We start from the raw sequence: 21,845 nt of genomic DNA on the forward strand, positions 1-21,845 counted from the left end.
ATTTAATAAGTCTTGAATATGCTATTACAGGGGCCAGTTCATACTGATGTTGCTGTTCCAAGAGGAAAGACTTGTTACCTCTCCGAGTTAAGAACAGGAACATAAGTAATCGTTGTTAATCAGAGCACGCAATAGAGAAGGTCCGCTTTTCCTCGTGGATGCTAAGGTTTGTATATTATTATGTTCTTTTAATATATATACTATGTTGTTTCAAATGGAAAATTAGTGAACAGGGTTCAAACTCTGTTATTTTCTTAACATGATTCTGGAAAAAAATATATATAAGACAATGTTATCTTGATTGTTCGGTTAACTTAGACAAATTCATAAGAAGTTTATTAAACAACAGTAATGTAAATCTAATATGTTGTTTTTTTCGTATTTTTCAACATTTATTATTGTTTCAAGTTAGAGTTGAATGGTTTGGATGTATACAAAGAAGATCTAAAGCAATAAATACATTATCTGCAGTGTTCTAAAGAGCAACAGGGCAAGGTCTACTATATAGAAGATAAGTTATTTAAAACAAATGTGTCTTCTTCTAGGTTAATAAGTTATGTTCAGTTTTAATATATCATGGATATTTTGTTAAAATCTGTTACAAATTTTTATTTGACAGGGTCTATACAATTTGAAGCTCAAACTAATGGAATTGAGCTTATTACAAATGAAAGACATTGGAGAGAGACATAACGTTATGCTTCTCGTAAGCAAGTAAGTGCATTTTTACTGATGCTTGAATAAGGTAGATACTAATTAGGCTTGGAACTGAATCTGGTAGTTAGGAGAACAACATGAGTTTATTTGATGAATGTTGATTGAAATGTGGTCTTTTACGATGTCATTCTTGATTGAGTGTGTTTCCTTAGAAAAACTATGCCACAAACTCTTAGCATCAAAGTAAATATCTTCCAATAGTATATAAGAAGCAAAACATAGTTTCAAAACAACTGAAAGGAAAGTAAACAGATAGATTCGAGAATATGAAATTCAAATCCACGTTCAAAGTTTGATGTAAATATTGCCTTCAGATGTCACGCTAGCCAGCAAAATAGCTTGAATACCTACAAAATATTAGAAAATGTAATTCCAAAAATATAAAAATTTAGTGGATAAAAGCAAAATTATTAACCTGGTCACGGTCCCCTGAATTATAGATTGTTGAAAACTTCTTTGAAGACAACATTCATTGTCTTCCGCTGAGGCTTACCTTCTTTGTCTACTATCAAAATTTTCAATCCTTTCTTTGATGTGACCCTGGAAATTGCCACATATAGCTGTCCATGTGAAAACACAGGTCTTGGTAGAAACAGACCAACTTCAGAGAGTGATTGCCCTTGACTTTTATTTATTGTCATTGCAAAGGCCACAGCCAAAGGCAATTGTCTTCTGCGCATCTTAAAAGGTAACCTGGTATCTGATGGTTGAATCAACAACCTCGGAATGTAAACAATTTCCCCAACCTTTTCTCCAGTTATTATTTCTAGCGCCAATCATGAAATCCATAAGTTCGGTAACCTGAAGTCTAGTTCCATTCATTAACCCTGCAGTAGGTTGAATGTTTCGTAAAACCATAATAGGACAACCGATCTTGAGTCGCAGACTATGGTTTGGCAAACCAGAAACCTTAATAGTATTAAGAAAATCAGCCCCCAAGGCTTCGTTATTGACCGAGCTTTTATCGGAAGGATCAATACTGTCTGCACTTAGATAAATTTTTTCTTCACCTGCAATATTCAAATCCAACGGTTAGTTTATTTAATAACACTTCCAAATACAGAAATTCTTAAGAGTAACGAATAGAATTCACCTTCAAGCTGATCCAACATATACTCATTTATCATATTGACATCTTCGTTTGTTGGGCACAAGATTGCTCTTTGTTGAAAAAACTTGGGATCTTTATTCATCTGTAATGACTGAATATCACCATAGACAGCTTTGCTGATTGCTTCAATAGGTTCAGCCGAGTCTAAATTAAGAATTCAGAAGGAATTTCAATCTCTGCTTCCCCATCGTTTGGTTCATTAATCTTCCCATCGCCAATATTCAATATCCATTCTGAAAAATCTTTAAGATCTGCTGCCTCCTCTGGTACTAAAGAATCCGATAACAATCGCATGTTCTTTGTTAATTGTAAAACTCTGCAGTGTTCCCAAAGGTATGATGAATTCAGTGCTGCCAATACAATTTCAGCTCTACCAGCTCCATTTATCACAGGGGAACCTGCCTAAAATCACCTCCAAATACCACGACCTTCCCACCAAATGGATTATTCCTGTCCTTTCCAATAATATCAGACAAACTCCGATCCAAAGCTTCAAAACAATACTTGCTCATCATTGGTGCTTCATCCCATATGATGAGTGAAGACTCTTTAACTAAATTTGCCTGGTCCGTTCCATGAGACATTGTACATGACGAAAACTCATCAGGATTTAGTGGAATTCCAAATCTTGAATGGGCAGTCCTACCTCCTTGCAGCAACAATGACGCAATTCCACTTGATGCAACGTTCAAAACTATATCTCCTCGACTTCTAACAGCTGCAGAAAGTAATTTCCATAGAAATGTTTTTCCAGTTCCACCAAATCCATAAACAAAAAACATTCCACCTTTTCTCTTCATTCACAGCAGTCAGGATCTCATCATATATTTTTTTTGCTCAGCAGTCATCTTCTGAATGTCTCTTTCAAGAGTCTGAGATAATTCTTCACGTGAATAGTTGCGCTCATCTAGTATCAACACATTTGAATCATGTCGACTCGTCTTTTGCAGCTTCGGCATAGAAGTAAATCTGGCTAGAGTAGTCCCACAACGCCTCAAAAGACTGTCAATCTCTTGGAGAGCAAATTTCTTTTTGTCCTCATCAGTTAACAATAGTCCTAAATGAGAAAAATGAGGTTAAACCAGATATCAAAAGGTAGATATATATATTTAAAACGAATTCAATTAAATACATGCTAACCTGGTCGATTGAAATATTTCCTTCTGTTATACTCTATATCTTCTGAAAGATGCTCCCATGTTTTCTCCCACACAACTTCTGGACTGGATAAACTGTTATTTATCAGCATAATTACAAATATCTGTCGCAGTTCACTTCCTGAGCAATACTGACTTCTGCTTAAAATATCTTCAATGTACTCCTTATCATCGTCCAATAACCCTCGAGCAGAACATGCTTCCTTGTATCCAGGATAAAGAACTCCTTCATAAGTTTTCAAGTCATCATAACTTGTAGGACCTTTAACAATGTTAAGCAACATACGCAAAAAATAAGCATCTTCCTGGATCCGCGGAGCATAGTTAATCCTTCCTATACTGAAACCTCTTTTTTCTCCTGTTCCACTTCTTCTTCTTCTTGTCATAGGTAAAGAAGTTTGGTATCTGGGCATATGTAAGAGTTCTAGCAAGTTCATCAACTTTATTAAGCTCAAACCATGCTAAGAACATAGTATTCTCAATGAGCTTGCGACTGACAACAACTTTCATTTTATCTTTTCCCTTGAAGATAATTTTCTGTTTTCCGGGAAGATGGAAACTAAGCTTCTCAACTGAGACAGACCGGTAGTGAATAGGAAATTTAAAGATTCTCCAAGCACCTTCACATGCAGATACATATCTAGAAGAAAAACAATATTTAATTTTACTAAGCAATGAATCATAATAAATATTTAAAAAGAAAGAAATCATAATGATGTACCTGCAGTCGAAAAAATCTTTTATTTCATTTTTCTTCTTCTCGACTTTTCCATCTTTCACATTCCCTTCCACAGCATTTCCTTCCACGTCTGGTTGAACAATAGGAGCAGGAGGCTCATCATTTGCTAACATACTTTCAACAATATGAGCAGGAGGCTCAACAGCTACTGTAACACGATCTTGCCCTTTGTTGATGTACTTAAATAAGTACTTAATAGAACCAGCTTGGTTGCACCATTCCACATTAATGTGACCTCGATAACGAAGAGACAGTCTCTTGTTGTAAGGAATGACAAATCGATTATCACATTTGACCCCATTCTTCTCGACAAAACAATCAGACTGCTCCCTTCTCCTATAAATCGGAAAACCTTCTTCATTAATGGTTGTCTGATCGGAAAATGATTTAGGGTATAACTTTGAGCACACTCCATTTTCCATGCATGGGGAATTCATATTAGCAGCTCCACATGGTCCATGAATCATTGTATCTTTAATCACCTCGTAGAGTTCTGGTTCTTCCTCCTTGTTAGGAATTTCTGCAGATATCATCTTGTCTATATCATCTGTGGTGGGAAGCTTGCTTGTTGGATGCAAAAAGAGGAGGATATGGGCATGTGGTAGGCCACGTTTCTGGAACTCAATAGTATACATAGCTGAAAAATACATAACAAAATAAAAGATTAGTTAAGAACAGGGTACATGTACAAAACAATCAGGAGTCATAAAGAAACTTACATGCCACTGTCTTGCCAAGAAGGTTTTTTTTTGTTAGATCTTCCATTAATGAATCAAGTTTAAGTTTGAAGATCCTACAAACAATGTCCGGCCTGTCCTCAACCTTTAGGTTTCTTCGCTTAACATACCTTGTGATTTCTGGCCATTTAGGATTGCAAGTAAAAGTGATGAAGAGATCTGGAAATCCAAAATGCTTGCATATGGTCATAGCATCCAAGTAATTATTTTTCATATATCTAGGACTCCCGGTGAAAGATGCTGGCAAGGTGAATTCCTGTCCTTGGTCATGCAAGTCGTTCTTTCCAGCATTCTCTGATTCTTTTATTGAATCATAACTATCTGATCTCAAAGTAGACTGATTGAACTTAAGATAGCGTAGACGGTTAGACTCGATAGTAGTGTATGCATCGACCAGGAATTGCTGAAAAAGTCTCCTAGAATGCAAAAGACTGTGTGATTCATTATCACGTTCATGCAGTCGGAAAGCAAAGAATTGTCTCATGCTGATATTAGGCTTCTTAAGCTTTTTCGATGCTGCTGTAACACCTTTCGTTATACCCAACCTGAATCCATCTTCTCCATAGGTAAACAATAGAGGATACTGAAGTGCAAGATAGGAAGCATGAATTTCGCTTATCCTCTTTAGCTTTCCAGTTTTTTGCTCAAGGACAATATCTCTGTTTTCCATATCAAGATTAAAATCTCCAGGAATCAGAGCAGCAACCTCCGACGCAGAAGGGGTATTATATGTCCTTCCATCTTTTTCACGATTGCTAACAATCCTCATATGAAATGCGTCCTCTGGATCAGTCTTGAAACGATCTTTAGCTGATCTGAACTGCTTTACATAAGGATTGACCTCATCTAACATCTTGATCAGAAGGTCAATAATTTCTGGTTTGAGCTTGTCTTTCTTCTGAGTTTTGAATTTCCCTTTTCCTAAGCTGTCATTTATAAATAATAATTTAGACAAAAGAAAAAAATACAAACTTAGTCAAATCAGAAGAACAAACAACGAACTTACCTCAAGCAGTTTGCTCTATTATTAACCTCATTTTCAGTGTCCACTATATAAAGTTGGCCGAACTTGGCATCTTTTCCCTCGTTAGGTTGTAAGCTTCCCATAAGGTGATAATTTTCCCCTTGCAGTTGAAACATAGAAGGTCCTAAACCATTTTGGACTGATCTGTTTACTTTCCCTCCAAGTGAAGTGAAGGAGAACACCATGTTGTAAGGTCTCATATTGTTCTGGAAATGCTTACTCAATTTATCATCTCCTTCCATCAGCCTCTTGAGAACAATTGGTGGTTCCTTTAATAATGGTAGTTTCACTTGACCTTGCAAGCAACATAGTGCAAATGTCGGATTCGTAGAGTTCTTGCGCTTGTTTAGGCGTTCACCATACCACATAATAGCACCACAGTGAGAGCATTTGTGTTTAGGATCACCTTCATCAATATATCCTGCATGTTGTAAACATATTCATTAAAAAGTAAGTTATAAATATCTTATAATCGTGCAAAGAACATTACTTAAAATTTAGCTTGTTATAAATATCTTATAGAGTACCTTCTTCCTTCTTATAAACTGAACTTCTTTTCGATTTTTGAGATCGTTCGATGATTTTTGACATACAAAACGGTTCTGGTCGGTAAGGATCTGTTGCTGGTGTCGCATGAGCAATAAAATCGAATCCATCAGTATCACGACCATCATTTTCCGAGTCTGTACTTTCTTGAGAACTACAGTCAAAATCCAGTTCATCTTCTCCACCACAGACACCTACATCATATTTGAATCAAGTTCATATGAATAATAAGTAACTGTGTGGAATTTAATTAAAACGAAAAAAATTAGCCTTGGTTAGAACATAGTTTCCAATTACCTTCATCAAAATCATCTTCATCAGTTGCCTCATGTTCAGTTTGATTATGAGACCTTCCTAATGACGATCCGAATTCTGTATTAGCTAGAGAATTTCTTATATTTGAAATGTCATTCAAAACTGAAAGTGGCGTGTCCCTTTGTCTCTTTGAATTAATGGTCTGAGCTGAAGTAAGTCTCGAGTCTGGCAAAACCGATGCTACATAAAACATTAAAACCTCTTATTAGTCACCTTCAATAAATTTGTTTTGTTTTTTACATCCGAGAATGTTTTTAACTTACAATGTAAAGATGTCAGACAACTCCTGCTGATTGGTGTGTTTGAGATTTTATTGGACATCAAATCAACACCTTTCATGGAAATATACATAGCACTATTTAGTAAAATAATGTAGTATAGAGAATATATTAGTTTAGAAAACATCTATCTTACCAAATAGGCGAACTGGTTTAGGGTTTGATGTTTGATTTGAGTTGGTGCTCTGTTGATGTTTCGGACTGAATGACGAAGATGTTATTGAAGATGGTGAGGAACCAATTTCATGCATAACCCTCTTAAAAATCGATCTCACAGGAATAGAACCAGTTGAAGAGTTAGGACTGAGATTATCATTCCTGCTAAGAGAAATCCGCTGAGGCGTTTTATTTTTGTGTGCATTAGGAGGAACGTTCTCCTTTTCGTTTCCATCCCCTCGTTTTCTTTTCATGGTGATTTGAGTCTTTCGATTTGGCAAAGGGGGTGAAAGTGTTTGTTTTAATTATGATACACTGCTTTCACTTTCTCCATTTGTCTTTTTTAAAATATATTATATTAATGACTCGATATCAAAAGAATATATTGATATGGTAAATGAATATTGGTATATTTTGTTTAAGCTGTTACGATCTGTATATTGGTTATTGAAATTGGTTGTAAATAAAAGCTGTTTAGATATTTACATTTCTTAGAAATTGAGAAAATACTTGAGTGCAAGGTGATCGTTTAACTTAGGTCTCACCAGTATATGGTTTAACTATTTTTTTGTATATTTCAGATTCAAACTTCATTTGATTTTTTATGTATTATATGTTAATGTTCAATATACATATTTCTCATATATATGATCCTAACGGCTTGTCCCAATAGTTTGATACGCAGGGTATTTTGGTACGCAGGGTAAAGGGAGCATATAAGAAGGTCCGACGTCGACTCAAATTAATATTTCAGGTACACAGTACTTCCCAACATATGCTAGGTTGTTTGGTTAGAAAGATAAAGCAGTAATCTTTCTGTATATGAGAAAAATAATTTATTGATAAATGAAACAAAGCGATAAACTAAAGGAAAATAGTTAAATTAAAAAAACAAAAGAAAAAAGAACTGATATAGTTTAAAACCAAAAGACATGAAACTCTCAATGAAAGAAAATTCAAATAAAAAAAACCATGCAAGAAAACGATGAAGCAATGCGAAAACATTCTCTTTAATCAGTCTTAGTCTTCTCCAACTTGATTGAGAGTGGGCAAATCTTCTTTGAGGCAGAAGTCAGGTCTGCTATCTCTCCATCAATCTCTTTTCTTTTAGAGAGAGGGGTTGAACAATCTTCTGATGTTTGAGTGTTTTCCTTGATCAGTAACACCTATTAAAATTAATGGAAAAAGAGTTAAACTTACGGTAGATAGAAGTTTATATTCAGAAAATACATAATTCGTTATGAATTTTAATTACCCCTCCGGATGATAAACTGGAGGAACCACCTTCAGTCTGAGTTAGCGGTTCAGACTCAGATTCGATTTTCTGAATGATATCACCTGACCAAACCTCTGAAACCTTGAAGATAGCTGATCCATCTGAGGAAGTACTTATTCCAAAACAATAAGATTTTCCCACTAAATCAAGAATAGGTTTAGGTAAAATCTCAGGATCTTCAGTCTGTAAAAAAAACACTGATAAGTTTAATATAAAACGTAAATATAGTAAAAGGTGTTATAAGATTTGAAATCAAATAATAGATATTAATAAACTTGCCTCCTCATATGAACCATCCCATAGATCAGTAGCTGGGACACCAACAATTGATAGAGCAACAGAATTAAGTAACATAACCTTACATGTTCCACTGTCGTCCTCAACAATCAAATGAAGTTTGAATCTGAAATATACAAAAAAAAAAACAGTTAAACCATATAATGGCGAGAACTATGTTGAAAGAATGACAAATTTAAGACAAAATACTTACTTCGGTTCAACGTTAGAAACATTGGCACGACAATGTTTGCAACGGAATAAGGGTTTGTCACTTTGATTACCATTCTTAATGATCATTTCAACACTATGCTTGCATCTGTTACATCCAAAATAGAACCAATTCCAATCTGTATCAATCGCCTTAACTGAACACACGATTTTGGTCTGGTCCAGCTACAATATTTGTAAAATAACTAATGTTAATAAAATGTACAAATTAAAAATGATATGTATTAAATTTTAATAGAATGGAGACAGTAATGATTTGCGTATACTAACCTCAGACATTTCAATGATTTCTGAAATCATTGAAATACCAACATCATTCCAATCGTCAGCAACATTAATGATTTCTCTTTTCCCATGCTTCTTGTCCGTGAGAGCAAGAGGGAGAGGATCATCTTCTAACCTGGATATCATATAAGTAGTTATAAGAATTTTAAAGAGTATCAAACCAAAATTGTTCACAAAATAGTAATAAAAATATTTTACCTCATTCTGAAATCGACTGCCTCAGTCACTGTTGGGTTCAGATCCAACACTGATGCATCAAATGCATTTGTAATTTGAATTTCACCTAATAAAAAAACATTGTGGGTCATTCTTAGTAATTAAAAAAAATTATGTTAAGAAAACAATTACCTCGAAACTCGCCAATTTTGGCAAACCTTAACAACCAAACAGTTGTTTCTTCAAGTGAATCACGGGCAAGATTTTCGATTTTCTCAGCATAGGATCCCCAAAGACAACAGGCTAAATTCTTACCGCTACGGAATAAAAAAAGTACATTGAACGAAACGTCCGACCAAATAACAACACAAAGTTTTATCATAAATCAAAACATAATACCTGATGTCCCTCATACGAAACTGAATTCTCTTTCGGTCCTCATCTTGCACTCGAACAATTTGGACATCAGAAATGTCATATGGATGACCAAGAATGTCTATATTTTAGAAATAAAAGAGTTTAATATTAGAGTTGTTATATACAAATAAATATGATATAAAAACAGAAAAAATAAATATACCAATGAGAATGTTAGGATCTTCACTCCCGTTTGAAATCCTTTCATAATTGGCTAAACTCAAGAAAGGGCTATCATCTTTGTGGTCGGAGTTGCCAAAAACAGTTTCATTGGTGATAGTAATTTTATACTGATGGTTCGTTGGTCGGAATTTCCCTTTACCCACTGCAGATACCTTAAAGTTTTCAATTACACGCCACTCCCCCAACGGAAGGTTACGTTGGGTACGAAACATGAGTGCTCTGGGACATGATGCATGGATCTTAACACCCTGTAAACAATTTAAAATTATTAGAACTTAAAGCATATAGAGCAGATTATATAATGGATCTAAGGAAGAAGGTATGCAAAGTTAAATATAGAGCATCTAAAACAGTCTCAGCAGAACTTACAGTCTGATCAGCTAACACCAGTTCCAGTGTTTCATCAGCATATGGAGGGGTTTGTCTCCACGAGTGAATCACTTTCACTTGCGTACGCCATTTTTTGGACCGAGGTTTCAAGCCGTTGATCAAAACCAAACTCTGGTTTGAAGACATAATTAAATTGGGTGCGATGAAAAAAATTAGCTTGGAACGTTTGAGGTGATATTGAAAAGGTATGCAAGGTTAAATATATATACTGTAATCGTAAAACCCTAATGATAGGAATATTTTTTTGGAGTATTGCACAAGATAATATCTTGTGAGTTAATAGAACAATCTAAATCCTTTCCGGTAATCAATAAATATACGCAAATATAGGTAATTGTTGGAGTCACATTAAATTAAAGTATAAATTTCGTAATTATCTTTTCCTCTTCAGCAAGTAAATCAAATACAAAAATGATTAAGAGGAATATTCTGTTGATTTTGTATTTAATGATTTAGGTTGTTTAGAAATATTAGGAAATCGATAACAAAAACTCTAAGAAGAGATATTGTTAAGATTTTGTATTAATTGATTTAGGTTGTTTATAAATATTAGAAAATTGATAAGAGTAGATGATTGGTTTGTTAATATTTTACGCAACCGTTTTTATGTTTAATAGATACATTGAATATACGCCATTGAAAGCTTTCTGATTTGGTTAAGAAAATATATTATGTTTCGATTTTGTAAGGATTGGATTGGTTAGTTTCACAAGGTCAATAACTCAATAGATATAGGGTATATTTTTTATGTTCAATAGGTGTTAGACATTTTTACATTGATTTAATTATTTCTTTTTTTTACACAGGTACATAATTGTTCGTGTGTGGTTCTGTAACACAAAAAGTTCTGTAACACAGTTATTTATATGCTTACTATTACATCTATGTTATTATTGTGGTTCGCCTAGATGGCTAAAATATTGTTTTGTAATGCAAGATCCATACGGAACCATTTGGGTTATTTTTTAATGAAAGCTTTCAATGGGTATGTTCAATGAATCTATTAAACATTGATTACGAAAAATGGATAAGCGAGTTTTAATTTAGGCGAGAGTTTAAATGAAGTAGGAAAAGACATATTAAATAAACTGAAAAGACAAACATATAAATAGGAAGCTTAGTTAATTCTCAGTGGCATGGAGTGTAAATAAAAGTGAAAACAAAGGGTTATTTTTTATTGGGTACTTCTCTTTTAATAAGATAGATTGGCTGTAATTTCATTCCTGTTTGGGCTTTTAATTTCTGTAAAACATGATGCCATTGGACATAGTTTAATGAAATCTTCAGTCGACAAAAAAAGTACTTTACACTACAAATATGCCCCCATGTGGGCCATAACATTAGTTTATCCATAAAGTTTTAACGTTAGCCCAGCAACCCAATAAGCACAGCTATTGATTAGCATCAGCCCTTAGCGACGTCGTATTCTTGAGCCGTAAGAAAATTAGAAAAATTCCAATTCTACCAAGATCTTCAAACCTTAACGGGTGAATCTTATCTCTGTCTCTGTTTTGTCTTTCCTACTTATATATCTGAAAAATAGCCGCGGTAGTGAATTAGATATCGCCATGGTTAAGTATCTGTTGAGAGGAAGAGACACTTTCGTGGCGCCGGAGATTTCTTTTGATCTCATGATCGAAATCCTGAGTAGATTGCCTGTTAAATCGCTAATGAGGTTCAAGTGTGTCTCAAAGCTATGGTCTTGTCTAATTCGTTCTCGATACTTTACCAACGTTTATCTCATGGTGTCATCATCTCTATCGCGGCCGCGACCACTTGGTCTATACATGAGTTTGAATATGGGTTTGAGTTTGCAGAGACACTACGCGTGTGATTCGATGGAGCTCTGCCAAAACCATGGAAAGTCTGAACTGCTATCATTAAGGTTATTGCCGTCTAGTAGTAGTGCGGAATCATCGTTAGAACCAGATTTGACTTTCCCAGGGATGGGAGGATACAGGATGGTGTCTCTTCGCGGTTTGATTTTATACACCGTTTGCAGAAAAGCATGTATCTATAATCCTGCCACTAGACAAAGCTTAACCTTACCTGCTGCCAAATCCAACATCTTTGCGCAACAAGCAACTAATAAGCATGTCTACTATTTTTTCGGACATGATCCTGTTCTTGATCAATACAAAATAGTCTGTAATGTTACGATAGCCTCGTTATTTTTTCGGAGGATAACCTCCGAGTATTGGGTGTTCGTACTGGAACCTGGAGGTTTTTGGAAAAAGCTTGACTATGATGATCAACCTCACCTTCCTACAAGACCAGGACTCTGCATCAGCGGAGTTATATATTATCCGGCTTCCAGTTCTACATGTGGCAGAACCGTTAATTGTTTTGACGTTAGGTCTGAAGTGTTCCGTGTGATCCCAGTGTCTCAGTTTTGTAAGTACTTTGGTTTCATAGAGCATGGTGGGAAACCAGCAACTTTGATTATACACGTATTAGAGAAACGGGCGTCTCAGAGTTGTGGATCTTGGAGGTGGATGGTGGAATATGGTCGAGGAAGTCTCTGGTTTTGAAGAGTTGTCAGAGGCATTTAGTGGATGAAATTAACATTATCAATTTGATTGTTCATGGAACGGCTCAGAACAATGAGGTTATCTTGGCGTTGACTTCTCCTTGTTACCTTCTCTATTATGATCTGATAAAGAATGATTTGAGAAAGGTTAGTATCATCAAAGAAACAACACGGGATGTGTCTTTCAGGGTTCTGGATAAATGTGAAAGTATTATGCACTTGGAAACTTGAATAGAGTTTCTTCTATTAGATTTATCACTATGTAATTGTGTTTGCCTAAAATAATACATTTGAATTATTTATTTAGTAGTTCTTTATTTATTTTATTTGTTTTGCAAACAAACCAAACAATAGTTTAATATCCCTGCTTCTTTTATTGTTTAGTATCATCAAGACAGATTGGACGCTTTTTTAGCTATGTTTCTTTAATTTGTTCTCTAAAAGTCATGGTTTGAGTACATGTGGGGATCCTACCGTTGTCAAGAGACTGCTAGATCCACGAATTCATATTTTGATTTGTCTCATGTGAATTCTCTAAAACAAACAGTTCATTTGTTGTTATTGATCTGCATATCCCTGCGTGAGTCAGAAGAGAATCAGCAGCTGTAACCCAACCAAAGCCAAAGAAAACTTCAGTAACCACGAGCTTGAGTCTTACACCAAGAGCTATGCCTTATGCTGCATCGGTGAAGGTTGAGCCAGCCAAGACATCTGCAGCTTCAAAGCCACAGAGCACTGTTTGATTCTTACACAGCCTACTTAGAGATGCTCCTGGTAATCTTTGGGACTTACGGCCTTAAAAACAAAGTTAATTTTGTGTGTAATGCTATATCAAATTAAGTGGGAGATTTTGTATGACTTCAGTGGAAAAATTCAAGTCTCAGTTTTTCTCAAAGGTTTTGACTGAGTTGTGTCTATATAAATTGGATAATAGTGTTTGTGGAATCTAGCTGTGTGTGTTCATTTGATTTGGGCCTTATCTTCTAGTGGATAGGTTAGGTTATCGAAGCTAACTTTGTAAGCATTATATGGCTATTTCCAGCAATTGGGGTACATGTGGTCCAAGTTCAGTGTTTTTGGTGGCTTATGCTATTTTAATCTATGCATGATATTAATACCCCCACCAAACTTCATAAATTGGATTTTGAATATATATTACTAGATTTGGGGTTGGATTGGGTATGGTTGAGTTTATATTACTAGAGAATCACATCAAAGGTATAAAAATTTGAGCTAAAAAGGGAATCTTCAGCTGCTTCAACTGTTGTGTTAGAGCTTGAAGGTATTTATTAATAGAGACAGCGAGGAGATGAATCTTCTTCAGCTGTTTCAATTATCCATAATCGTAATAGTAATGATTTGAAAACCAATGGGAAATGGTAGTGGAAACTTTTCACATGTATACTCTTCTTCGGAAGCGCGGAGCATTTATCAAGTCTAACCATGCGATGTTTTGGCAAATGTGAAGTGTACTTAATTTCTCTCTTTCTTTTGTAATTCTGTGGTTTCATGCAGATCGGTTAGGTGGATACATTACTACGATGAAGAGTTTAAGATCATACAAGATAATGTTTGCCATTTAACAATGAAACAGATGCGTTACTGATCTTTTTCAATCATCCTGCTCAAGTCTTTAAACTCACTAGCTGCCATAAAGATAAACTTTTGACAGATTGTAGGTTAACTGCGTTTGATTAGATAAAGCAATTGAAAAAGTATTACATTTAGAATGGTCAGGTTTTCTTAACAACAAAGTTGATATTCCCGAGTTGGTCTTATTCAGACTAAGGTTCTGAACCGAAAGGTTGCGGGTTCAAAGCCTACTGTTAACAATATTTTTTTGTTTTTTTTATTTATTCTAAAAACAGTGCTTGTTACTGATTCCGCCTAAGCTGTCGATCTAAACATCTCCTTTGGCCAACGATAGATCAGGCTGGATCGGATCATATGTAACTCAGTTGGAAAAGTCCTTCTTCATAGCAGAAGGTCCTTTAGTGGTGTAAGATCCCGGCCCACGCGGACTTGCTGGATGTTATGTTGAAACACCTTTACATTGAAAAATTGTTTAATTTGCAACCAAAATCAATATTAGATACTGCTATTAACAAATCAACCAATTTAAGACATACTCTCTAAACTAAAAAAAGAAGCACTAACTGATTCCAAATCTCCGAAAAACACACCTGTAAAAACTCGTGATTCTTCCTAAATATAGAAATTTATTTTAAGCTAAAATCTTTCACTAATAACAACCTAAAAACATTTTAGTTATTAAGACAACAACGACCACCCAAAGACACATAAAAAAGAAATTCACCCACTGTAAACAAAGACAACACACAAGAATCAATCAAAGAAAACAGACACATCTTCGAGATCAAACAAAGCCAATTTCATTCATCGCCGCCTTCTCCACATGGCCGGAAGAGCAGCAATGCTCGTTAACGTCGGTACGGTTGTAATAACCGTTTTGACCCTGGCTAGTTTTGTCGAAGGCTTCGGTGTCAATTGGGGTAATATCGCATCACATCCGCTGAATCCTGATATTGTTGTTAGGATGCTTAAGGAGAACAAGATCAACAAAGTAAAGCTTTTTGACGCTGATTCATGGACAATGAATGCTTTGGCCGGTTCGGGCATGGAGGTTATGGTCGGAATCCCTAATAACCTTCTTGAAACTCTAGCCGATGATTACGGTAATGCTAAAGATTGGGTCAAAGAAAATATCACTGCTTACATGCGCAAGGATGGCGTCAACATCAAGTAACTTTACTAACATATTTTAAAATTCATCAGACGTTAATCCGATGTTGGGATCAGTCTTGGTCAGTTAGAACGTAGACAGATGTCTAGACAACAACTTAAACCAATTAATTAATCATTTTTATCAGAGTTTTAAATACCGGATTTGAGATCATCCGTTTTTATGTGATAGATGGCTTCTGCGACGTTTATATCCTAACTTTTTTTGTGTAAAACAAGTAGATAAATTGTTATACACAAAAGAGAATTAAGCATGAAGAAAACAAAAACAGTTAAATAGAAAATAAATAAACACCCATATTAGAGTTTGTATATTGATTATGTGAATAAAATATTAATAATTTTTAGATCGATATTCTTACATAACCTCAAATCAGATTTTTTAAAGGAAATTTTTACATACTAAAGATATTTTTTCTAATCTTAAAAGACATACTGTTTGACTAATTCTTTAACACGATTGCCATGCTATATAGGTACGTGGCTGTGGGGAACGAGCCGTTCTTGTCAGCATACAATGGATCATACTTGAAAACAACGTTTCCAGCTTTAAAGAACATTCACAGAGCGTTAAAAGAGGCCGGACATACCGATGTAATGAAAGCCACGATCCCACAAAACGCTGAAGTTTACGAATCAGCTAACGATAAGCCATCAGAAGGCGATTTCCGCAGCGACGTTAAGCAAATAATGCTCGACATCGTCAAGTTCTTCCATGATAATGATTTGCCTTTCACCGTCAACATTTACCCTTTCCTTAGTCTTTATCTGAACGAACATTTTCCCGTCGAATATGCGTTTTTCGATGGTAATGGTCAGACTATTCCTGATAACGGAAAGAATTACGATAACGTGTTTGATGCGAATTACGACACGCTGGTTTACGCGTTGAATAAAGCTGGGATTAAAGATATGAAGATTATCGTTGGAGAGGTAACTCGATAAGCAAGTTATTGGTTATTAGATAAGTGTATCAAGAATATTGAGAGCGTTTATTGAATTTGTTTTTTTTTCCCTATTATGTATAGGTTGGGTGGCCAACGGATGGTCATAAATATGCGACGCCGAAACTAGCAGAGAAGTTCTATGCAGGACTTATGAAAAGACTTGCTAAGGATGTTGGGACTCCATTGAGACCTGAGAAATTAGAAGTTTATCTCTTTGGTTTGCTAGACGAAGACATGAAGAGTATTCTTCCTGGACCATTCGAAAGACATTGGGGAATCTTCAGGTAATAGCTATTCAAATGTATATATATCGAGTTTCTTAGGTTTTTCTTAACTGATTGTGTTACGTTCTAATAGTCTAATAGCATGCATGCGTTACAAAACATTACGGCAATCATTTTTCAAAAAATTCAAAACCAATTCTGGCATTTAGAGTATTTTTGCAGAAACTTTTTAGTGTTCGATGTGTTTCCTTGTTCTGTTATTTCACTATTTCGAAGTTCTATTATTCCACTCATCACATTATCATCGTTACCAGTATTTATACCTTTTTTTTCATTACCAGTATTTATACGTTAAAACTACTATTTTATAACCACTTATGTTGTTATAATATGCTTAAACTATTACAGAAGAAATTTATATTATGCTTGTATTAAGATATAATGAGGAAAAACAAAACATCATCCATTGAGTTCTCGTTATATTCAATATATTTTCAACAGATACGATGGAACACCGAAGTTTATGCTAGATTTCACGGGACAAGGACGCAAGATCGTACCTGTGGCAGCCAAAGGTGTGCAATACTTAGATAAGCAATGGTGCGTTGTGAACAAAGACACGATCAATCTAGATGAAGTTGGTCCGGACCTAGACTATGCGTGTTACCATGGCGACTGCACCTCGATGCTTTACGGGTCCACATGCAGTAACCTCGACAAAATCCAAAACATATCGTATGCATTTAACATGTTTTTCCAGATTCAGGGCCAAGACGTTAGGGCTTGTGATTTCAGAGGATCTGCTATGATTACTAAGAACAATGCATCCGTCGGAAGTTGCTTGTTCCCTATTCAGATCGTTAGTGGAAGTGACGATTTCAGGATCAGCTTTGTGTTCGGAAGATTCATTGTCGCTGGACTTATTCTTCTTGGATTAGTCACGGCTATATAATTTGTCTGTTTGTTTGTTTTTGCACTTTTGGGGTATTTATTCTATTCGATTAATTGTTATATATTGTTCGTTTGTTAACATTTGAGTTAGTACTCCTGTTGTCAAAAAAAAGAAAGAAAGAAGAGAGTTTATAGTGATTTTTCCGTTTGAATTTCAATTTCAATTTGTGTTTATATGTGCATGCTATATGCTCAAATGTTCAATTATGTCGTCATTTCACAAAACTTATGTTAATAAATAACTATTGTTCTGCGCTTTTACCGTTACATCGATTATTTTCTAGATAGAAATATTTTGCAGGCTTTTTGTAACCAATGGGAATTAAAGATATGGACATGAAGATAAATGCGGCTTGGTGAGAGTACTAAATGCTACCCAAAAGAAAGATTTCTCCCCCCCCCCCACCCCCCCCACCCCCAATGCTTTCATATTTTTCGATTTTATTATGTATTTGTTCTGTCTCGCAGTAAAATAGTTTTTTCTGTAAAAATCTATAAATTAAAAAGAATATAATCTGTCATTAAGAAATTATGAAATATAATTGGTTAAACAGTTTTCAGTAAAGTTAAATTGGATAAATAAGAACATAAGAATGATGTTTTATATATTTTTGACAATTACGATGTGTTTTCTAATGCACTTCTCTATATGTTATTTCATTTTTGATTAGCATTGCATTTATATGCACAAATAAGAAAAAAATACAAAAACATTTAATAATCTATTTTGAGTAGAAATCTTCAAATCTTCTGTAAAACCGACGAAAAAATTATAATTTGTAAGCGCTAACTTTAAATAAATATTTCATTTTAATAAAAATTAAACTTCAGACTTTTCTTCCAAATTAGATTTCAAGGAATATAAGTGTCACTGTTATATAATAAAATATACTTTTCTAGCATAAAGAATGCATTATTTTTTTCTGATAACGGTAGGCGTTCATGAATATATCTCCATCACTTTCAAAGCAATACATAGAAAGATATTAACATAGTAAATCTGGTTTTATCTCCCACAGAATGGTTTCTCAAAATTTGAACCTCACACTCGCACATTCCTTCGCCCTTGAGTCCTTGACTAGCCGCCGGCCTGTTTCAGTCTTGCCTTTGACAATACAGGTTTTTTTTGCTCTACTTAGACTTATACGACTCATAGTTTCCAAAGACCATCGTATTTCAGGCTTAAAGAAAACACTATTACTATCTGATTTAAATATTCTTAACCATTCGCATGTAATCTTTATACGATTCACATGTATTTTCTTACAACAAAGACACATCACATGTTTTTTTAACTAAAGGCCACATCACATGTTTCTGTCAATATTTTGTTTAAACACAATAAAGAGCAAATACTATCTTGTGTTTACAAAAACAAATTATAGTGGCACCAGGAAATTTCTTCTTACCTCCGAGACAAGATTTAAAGACGACTTTTTCTTGGGTTCACCCCCTAAGGTGAACCTTTAGGTTCACCAACCAATAGAAAGTTATTATTTTAAATCTAGTATCTTTTAATTAAGGAAACAAAAATAACTTGCCAAATTATATTATGCTTTTAAAATAAATAAAAAGATTAAATAAATAAAAATAAAAATAGTTTTCAATAAAGATTATTTTTAAAAATATTTATTTATAAGATTTGGAGTTTAGTGTTTAAGATTTATAGTTTAGAATTTATCCAAATGTTTAGTGTTTTTCTAAGAGTTAGGGTTTACCCAAGGGTTTAGGGTTTACCCAAGGGTTTAGAGTTTAGGATTAGAGTTTAGGGTTTAGTGTTTTGTTGACAACATGTTTAGTGTTTTTTCCAAGGGTTTATGGTTTACCCAAGAGTTTAGGGTATATGATTAGAGTTTAGGGTTTAGTATTAGAGTTTAGGGTTTAGTATTAGAGTTTAGGGTTTAGTGTTTTGTTGACAACATTAACTTTTTTTAATTCGTTTTATATACTGTTTTTATTTATTTTTAAATTTTATTTTGAAAAAATAATATAATTTGACAAATTATTTATTTCCTTAATTAAAAGATACTAAATCTAAAATGACAAGTTTCTTTTTATAATTCTTTTTTTCAATTTTTACTGTTTTTTTTATTTTTAGCTATTTATTTTAAAAACATAATATAATTTAACAAGATTTTGTTTCTTTTTTTTTAAGATATTAAATAAAAAATACTTGAATTCTATTGGTTGGTGAATCTAAAGGTTCACCTTAGGGGGTGAATCCAAGAATAATTCCCTTTGTATCGTTGACTCAGGAAAAGACTAATGAAATTTTGGTCATTGTGGGTCAGAAAGTGTAGTAATATATTATTGATACCTTGCTTAGCTATGAGCCTTAACTTTTGCAAGAAGCATGCACAAAGAATAATAAGAAAACATGTATAATCTTTTGTCGACCATAAGAAACACGTTTCTATCAAAACTGGAGTATCTTTGATTTCTAAGTTTTTATGATTTTCTGAAACTTATTGATGTATGTACTGATTTATAGAACTAAATATATGGTACAATCAGTCCACTACAGGTCAAACACTTAAACATAAGTTTATCGCAGTATCTCTCTAGAAAGTATAATTACATTTTCAGAATTCAATCAGTCAAACATGCAAGCTGCATCCTCCTCACTCATCCAAATATCCACGTTACCGAACACTAACTATGACGTACGTGGACCTTAAGCTCTATATCCAAAACTCTATACTTTAAGTGGAACTGTGGAAGCTCACTTTTCAGTTTTCACCACCATGTAGGCTCTCCATACGTCATTAAACTGACGTCATCTTTCTCTTCTTTCACACCTTTCACACGTGGTGTGGAAGCACCTTCCTAATAACTACGCTGGAATTGCTTGTTATATCTTATCAATATCTCTTTAATTATCTTTCTTTACAACAATATAAAAAAAAAATCGTAATATATTTATAAGTTTTTTTCAGTGAGACACATTATCTTCTTTTCTGCCCTTCTTCACTTGCTTTCTCTCTTTCTCTCATTTCTTTTTTATTTGTAAACAAAAAATGAATTTCCCCTAAAACCCTAACCCTAATTTCACGTTATTATCCGATGAGAATTTTATTAGTCCTTTTATGGATAATTTCGATTTCTCCAATTTGATGTTTGATGATGATGAAGGAGGCAACACTGGTTTAGTCCAGGAGGAAACTTCACCTCCGACAAGCATTGTTTCGTCGGAGACACTTACCGGTGAAAGCAGAGGATCCGGCAGGGCACTAACGACGTTGAGTAAAAAGGAATCAACGTGAGTTTGTTGGCTAGGTTCTTAACCGAACATTACTAATTTGTATTATTATTATTAGACAACGATTTATTTTTAATAGTTTTGATTGCAAAAATAGGGGAAGTAAAGATGGTGAGACTAAGGAGTCGGGTCATCGAGTTGCATTTAGAACGAGATCAAAGATTGATGTGATGGATGATGGTTATAAATGGAGGAAGTATGGGAAGAAATCTGTCAAGAACAACATTAATAAGAGGTAATCAATGAATTAGATAGCTTAATTGCTCATCTCATTTAATTGTTGATTTGTAATATCTTAATTAGTTGTTTTTAGAAATTAACATATGGTTGCCTCATGCCTGAGCATCTTCTATCATCATCTTGTAATTTTAATGCTATAGAATGACCAGTAATTAAGAAGATCATATATCTGAATACTGTTTAATGGTACTCTATTATCTACCAACCCACTTCACTTGTATCAAACTACATATCCCATATGCATCTTTGCGTATGTTTTTGTTTATACACATACCTACTTTTCTATCTGATTAGTGCTGAGTTGACTAAAATCCATGGGTCATTCGTCATCTAGATCTTATTTGGACTCATATACATATCATAGACAAAAACAAAACAAATCGCCCACATGTATATATACATATATGGAGATTAGTCTCGACTTTGTTTTAGGACCCTTCTGAGATATATAGTTTATTGGTTGGAACATTTATAAAAATTACTTAACTAACAAACGGTGAATGAATGTGAATAATGTATATAGGAATTACTACAAATGCTCAAGCGAAGGTTGCATGGTGAAGAAGAGAGTAGAGAGAGATGGCAAAGATGCAGCTTATGTGATAACAACCTACGAAGGAGTCCATAACCATGAGATCCCCTCACATGTCTATTACAGTGACATGGTTTCGTCTCACGATCACGATAATTGGAACCAATATTCTCTTCTTCAATCTATCCATATATCTTCTCCATCTTGATATATTACCAAAAGTCTACCATCACTGTAAAATATATCAACCCTTGTGTAAAATTTTATAGGTTATATCAAAGAAGTTTTAATTATTTCGCAATTGTTATAAAACTTTCACAGTCATCAGCGTTGTACTTTTTTCTTTAACGTACGGTTATAAAAAAAAATTACGCGCCAGCGAGGTTAGTTATTCCGGTTAACAAG

At 34.3% G+C, this 21,845-nt stretch overlaps 2 protein-coding genes, 1 long non-coding RNA gene and 2 pseudogenes across 4 annotated transcripts; 4 read left to right on the forward strand and 1 right to left on the reverse strand.

Annotated features, from left to right (window-relative positions):
• Window positions 1-33: 33 nt before the first annotated feature.
• On the forward strand, window positions 34-10,982 carry LOC130499834 (uncharacterized). 2 transcript variants are annotated; one of them, XR_008938697.1, is made up of 5 exons: window positions 34-166; window positions 409-714; window positions 7,454-7,534; window positions 9,753-10,179; window positions 10,801-10,982. It is a non-coding gene; the product is annotated as an uncharacterized LOC130499834 (long non-coding RNA). The 2 variants fall into 2 exon arrangements; XR_008938696.1 differs by having other exon boundaries at window positions 472-714.
• LOC130499833 (uncharacterized) lies at window positions 1,152-5,891 on the reverse strand (annotated as a pseudogene).
• A 493-nt stretch (window positions 10,983-11,475) lies between the features above and the next one.
• On the forward strand, window positions 11,476-13,392 carry LOC108836805 (putative F-box protein At5g62660; annotated as a pseudogene).
• A 339-nt stretch (window positions 13,393-13,731) lies between these two features.
• On the forward strand, window positions 13,732-17,561 carry LOC108826363 (glucan endo-1,3-beta-glucosidase 8). The gene is made up of 4 exons (XM_056994267.1): window positions 13,732-15,287; window positions 15,764-16,220; window positions 16,316-16,518; window positions 16,960-17,561. The coding sequence occupies exons 1-4, from the start codon at window positions 14,941-14,943 to the stop codon at window positions 17,408-17,410; spliced, it is 1,458 nt and encodes a 485-aa protein (XP_056850247.1). The 5' UTR covers window positions 13,732-14,940; the 3' UTR covers window positions 17,411-17,561.
• Window positions 17,562-20,349: 2,788 nt separating this feature from the next.
• LOC108823612 (probable WRKY transcription factor 51) lies at window positions 20,350-21,729 on the forward strand. Its single transcript, XM_018596858.2, has 3 exons — window positions 20,350-20,668; window positions 20,766-20,903; window positions 21,432-21,729. Exons 1-3 carry the CDS (start codon window positions 20,496-20,498, stop codon window positions 21,646-21,648), a joined length of 528 nt encoding a protein of 175 aa, XP_018452360.2. The 5' UTR covers window positions 20,350-20,495; the 3' UTR covers window positions 21,649-21,729.
• Window positions 21,730-21,845: the final 116 nt, after the last annotated feature.

The sequence above is a fragment of the Raphanus sativus genome, chromosome 9 (genome assembly GCF_000801105.2).
Source record: "Raphanus sativus cultivar WK10039 chromosome 9, ASM80110v3, whole genome shotgun sequence".
NCBI classification, from domain to species: domain Eukaryota; kingdom Viridiplantae; phylum Streptophyta; class Magnoliopsida; order Brassicales; family Brassicaceae; genus Raphanus; species Raphanus sativus.